At 43.7% G+C, this 5,101-nt stretch overlaps 1 protein-coding gene across 4 annotated transcripts in view; it reads right to left on the bottom strand.

Annotated features, from left to right (window-relative positions):
- JADE3 (jade family PHD finger 3) overlaps window positions 1-5,101 on the bottom strand; it is a 131,886-nt gene that overhangs the window by 15,208 nt on the left and 111,577 nt on the right. For all 4 annotated transcript variants that reach the window (XR_002098986.1, XM_019525035.1, XM_019525036.1 and 1 more), the window contains one exon: window positions 1,104-1,220. Coding sequence is in view for 3 of the 4 variants with exons in the window: in XM_019525035.1 (XP_019380580.1) it covers window positions 1,104-1,220 (117 nt within the window). In the remaining variant the exon portion in view is untranslated. The remainder of the gene's footprint in view (window positions 1-1,103; window positions 1,221-5,101) is intronic.

The following is a 5,101-nucleotide window of genomic DNA, read 5'->3' as shown; positions in this document are numbered from 1 at the left end:
TCATTGACCGCAAGATGAACATGAGCCTGCAATGCAATGCTACGGTTAGTAAAGTGACCAAAACGCTGGCTTTCATCTTTAGATGCTTCTCAAGCAAATCCCGGGACGTAATTCTCCCATTGTACTTGGCCTTGGTGAGGCCGTGGCTGGAGTACTGCGTCCAGTTTTGGGCCCCACAATTCAAAAAGGATGTGCAGAAGCTCGAGAGAGTCCAGAGAAGAGACACGTGCACGATCAGAGGTCAGGAAAACAAACCTTGCGATGACAGGCTGAGAGCTATGAGGCTCTTTAGCCTGGAAAAGCGCAGGCTCAGAGGCGATCTGATGGCCACCTATAAGTTTATCAGAGGTGACCTCCAGTACCTGGGGGAATGTTTGTTTATGAGAGCGCCCCAAGGGATGACAAGGTCAAATAGTTATAAACTACTGCGAGACCGTTTCAGGCCGGACATAAGGAAGAATTTCTGTACTGTCCAAGCACCCAAGCTCTGGACAAGCCTGCCATCAGAGGTGGTTCAAGCACCTACATTAAACACCTTCAAGAGTAAATTGGATGCTTATCTTGCTGGGATCCTATGACCCTAGCTAACTTCCTGCCCTTTGGGCAGAGGGCTGGACTCGATGATCTTCCAAGGTCCCTTCCAGCCCTAATGTCTATGAAATCTATGAAACCTTAAAGAAGGCAATCAAAGCTGTTCAATGGGCTGCTAAGAGGGAGGTGTCAAAATACTAGACCAGTGGCTCCCAACCTTTTTTTTTGCTGCGACCCTAAATCTGGGTCGTGACCCCTGCCCCCGCTTCACTCATGCCCAGTGGCACCAGCAGAGTCCGGGCCGGGCCAGGATTGCAGGAGACAGCGGTGGTGAGAGCTGCATAGACAATACACTGGAAGAGTTCTGCAGGCAGGAAGGTCTGAGTGAGGGGCAGACGCCCCACAACCCTGATTTGGGTCGTGACCCAAGATTGGGAGCCACTGTACTAGACCCTAACTACAGTGCCAGTTTTGGCTTCATTGCGAAACACTTTGAAAATGAGGAGAACATTTGTTTACAAACACTATTTTTCAGGCTGAGACACAAGAGGCATTACATAATTAGTTCATACCTGAATACAAGCACCAGTTTTCAGTTTGCATAAGCTACAGACCAAAGCCCATCGACTTGGTGGAATGTGAGACACTTTTGTGATTGGTTCCATCCTTTCTGGGCAAGCAATGCTCACCTGTAAGCAGAAAACAAAACAAAGCAGCATGTAAAGCTTTGATTGAGACACTTCCCTCTAGTACCTTAATGAAAAAAAAAAAAAGAACCATTACCCAGATATCACAAGGACATTGCAAATGCACGTATTTCCAAGCAAAAATCCTACTACATTGCCAAGATAAACAGAAGTGGGAAAGAGGGCTTGGGAAATCTTAATGAGGCTTATTAAAAAAGCTGGGATGAAGCTCTCAATGATGGTTCTGCAGAACCCAGCAAGGAGGATGGTACACTGAGCTTAGCTTGTAGTTGAATCTTGAACTCTGCCAATCTTTTTCCATGGCAGAGTACATTGCACCTCAGAATAACCAAAGTGTGCACGTGCATCTCATCTACCGACTTATATTGTAAATGTCTTTAATCAAGAGATTTAGGTATTCTGAAATGCACTATGTAAAGACAGCTAGAAATTATTATTTCTCATAGTACTGCAGCACCTAAGAACCCTCATCATCACATGCTACAAGACTGTGCGCTAATTTTTTTGCATAAATGATCTACTGTATTTAGTATTATACCTTCTTACCAGTATTCAAAAAATTAATATCTACAAGAAATTATACAGAAATGCAAGTGACACAAAATAAAGCAGGAACATTTATCTGTGCTTATCTGGAAATTGTCTCTGCAAGTAATGCTCGTCGATCCTTTACAATGGGCACAGCCTACTTTAAGGCTGGGGCAGAACTAGACCTCTCAAGTCCCTGGCAGCAGTGGAACCTGGGTCTCCTGAAGTTCACTCAGTTTGTGAAAACTTCTGTAAGGGGATAAACCAAATCTATTCACCCAAATTACAGATTATAATTTAATATACTTTAATATATTTTGAGGGAAAATGCACAATTTCTCTTACTGAAGATCATTGTAAAACTTCACCCAAATTCTTGAATGTCAATTTTCATCCCTATTCTAGATGATCCATTTTTGTCCAGGATGGGCCAGACCTGCAGATATTACTACCAGAAGGAAAGGGAAAATTCTGATGAGACCAGAACAATTTTCTGGTTCTTTGTGCTCAGGACTGCAGATCCATTGCAACAGCATTTTCACAGCAGGCTGCCTCCGTGCTGGGAAGAAGGATCATCTTTAAATGCGAGTATTCAAGCCAAGGTAGGTTATCTCCTCCACCTCTTCAAAGGCAGTAAGGATGGAAACAGATGCCACCTTTGTGTCGCCATAAGATTTTTTTCCTGTAGCCCACATATGTTTGCTTATGGAAAAGAAGCCCAGGCAGCATCACGCTACCCAGGCTCTTCAGCCTCCCTACAGCAGGGACTCCAGACTCAGGGGAGCCTGGCCCTTCCCCCCCACCACAATGGGATTCCTGGGCAGGATCGGCCTACTCAGGCCTTCAAAGCAGACTTGGCCAAAAAAAGGAAAATGGCATTAGTTAAGAATGAATGACTGTAACAGAATGCATGGCTCAGAGGCTGGAGTGCAGCTGCAGGGGGTTAGCATGGGACAGCCTGCCTACTTAGGAGCCCTCGGCCAGCTGACAACGATTACTGGCAGGCCCCAAGGAAAGTAAAAAGTTCCCAGGGAGGGTAGTTGAGGCAGAGGAAGAAAAGAGGAGGCTGATATGCTGAGGGAAAAGCACCTCTCTTTCTCTCTTTCCCAGTTGAAGGAAAGACCCGAGGTTTTATTTTTGTTTGTTATTTATACATTTGTTAATGTTATCACTTGCTTTGTTTGATGAGGTGATAAGCCTTTTGCATGTAAAAATCAGACTGGAAACAGGACCCACGTGCTGCCTAACGTTTATGAGGAAGTTGGCTCCTGAGTCAACCTCATAGAGGGACACCCTACTACAGTGACCAAAATGGAGAATTTATCAGCTTAAACATTGATGGCCAGGTGGCTGCCTAGCAAATTAAATACAAAAAACAGAACTTCTTTATCCTACTTCTGAAGACCAGACTCTGATGCCTTAACAAAGGAAGAATATTTCTTGAATTTACTTAGGAAATGAATGGCATGACAGTTATGAGGACTTCCTATTTCAAAGTGCAATACTGTATCTTAAAAGAAAAGGGTCTTAACTTCAAATAAAAAACCTTCTTCTGATTAAAGCAGACTTCACTATTGCTACTAGCTGAGATGGATGAGTCATTTAATGACACCTGCCAGTGGTTTGCTGTGTCCTTCTGTACACATCTCAGTGGGGCTTATTTTAAGCCTGACTGGTTCTGCAGTATCTGACCTCTTCCCTGAAACAGAGACAACCAAAGATCCATTATTAAGTTAACCAAACCAGATTACTATCACCCATATAGTCTGCAAGGCATTGACAGTATTAGAACCACTCTTGTTCCTATCTTTCGTATTGTTTTATGGAAGAACAACCATGGAAAAAGCACTAAGATACTATTTTATTTTTAAAGATACGAGATGATTGATCACCAGCTCTACAACTTGATTTGCAGTCAGGAAATTATTTCTGTATATGAAAAGCCACTCTGCTCATGTGACTTCTATCATGTAAACCATGCACCCAAAGAATGAACCTCCCCCAGGGAAAAAGTTGACCAGGTTCTTCCTTGTGAAAATCCCATCAGACACACTGACAGCTGCCTGACATTCTTCTAGACAATGCCTGGAAGAAGTGGTGTCTTGATATCTCAGCAAGTCTAGCTTTTGATGAAGGCTGTTTTCTCTTTTTCTAGTAGCTATTCTTTAAACTGAATCAAAAAGATTCCTTAAAAATTCCCTGCATTCAGCAGTTGTGAGCAGAGAGAACAGACAACTGGTGCTAGATACTTGACAATGTATGAAGAGGTACCAGAAACTCTGAATTAGAATTCCTAATAAGCAACAATATTTTTTTTTGTTTATTTTTAAGTTACACCACTTTCTTTTCATTATGGCTAGCTTCATTTTCTGTTAATATTTTTCTAAGATGTGTACTCACAGTGGACAACATCCATTCTGGATTAGGACTATGTCTAAATCCATTCCCCATAACCCTATGCCTGTGGTTGTATCAAGTCCCAGACACTCCAAAACCTGCGCAGCAAATTTGGTTCCCCACTCTGCATACAGAAGCTTTATCAGGAAAATTGTTTAGGAATAAAGAAGTTAAAAACCCGTATTATTGCTACTGTATTCCTTGAAAAGTCCTAGGAGCACATAAAAGCTCAAATGGTAAAGATATTGGCTCTTACCCACTTGAAGAGCATAAGAATTTTTCTGATAATGGTAAAATAGGAATATACCTGAAAAGATAAGTAGGGGTTCACGTATACAGATTTTCTTGGCTGATACCAATAGCTGATTCTTAACCAGGCATATCAGCTAATACCGATCTGATAGCTTATTTACAGAAATGCATCAGGGCAGCTTGGAGAACAGCATCAGTAAGTCTTTGGGTGGAAAGGGGTGTGGGGGAAGCAAGGGGCATGGGGGGGGAAGATCAAGGTCCCCATGGTGAGGGAGGGAGTGGGGCAGCAGCAGGAACAGGAGCTGCCCAGCTAGGGCAGTAAATGCACCCCTGGGGCCAGGAGTGGGACAGAATCTCAGGTGGCTAGTCCAGGCAGCGTGATGGGGGTGGGGGGTAGCTCCCTGTTGCTGTGCACACCCCCGGGGGTGACATGGGGGGCATGTGCACCTCCAGATTTCTGCATGGGTGAGGGAGGTCACTTTAATTGCCACGCTGTCTAGCTTGCAGGGATGTGGCCCTGCATGGCGTGTTTTAGTAACGAATGCATGTTCTAATGAATTAGCCCTATTAGGAGCTTCTCTTCTGAGTGCATGAATGCAACAGTCCTATGCTAGTACTGTCTGCAAGACAGCTTGTCCCATAGTTTACCAAATGTAGTTTTCCCCTCCTCTCAGGATGTGGAGTCA

Source organism: Gavialis gangeticus, unplaced genomic scaffold (genome assembly GCF_001723915.1).
Source record: "Gavialis gangeticus isolate Ggan-Ray unplaced genomic scaffold, GavGan_comp1, whole genome shotgun sequence".
In the NCBI taxonomy this organism is placed as follows: domain Eukaryota; kingdom Metazoa; phylum Chordata; order Crocodylia; family Gavialidae; genus Gavialis; species Gavialis gangeticus.
Note: the sequence above shows the minus strand (reverse complement) of the source record. Positions and strands in the feature narration are given on the sequence as shown.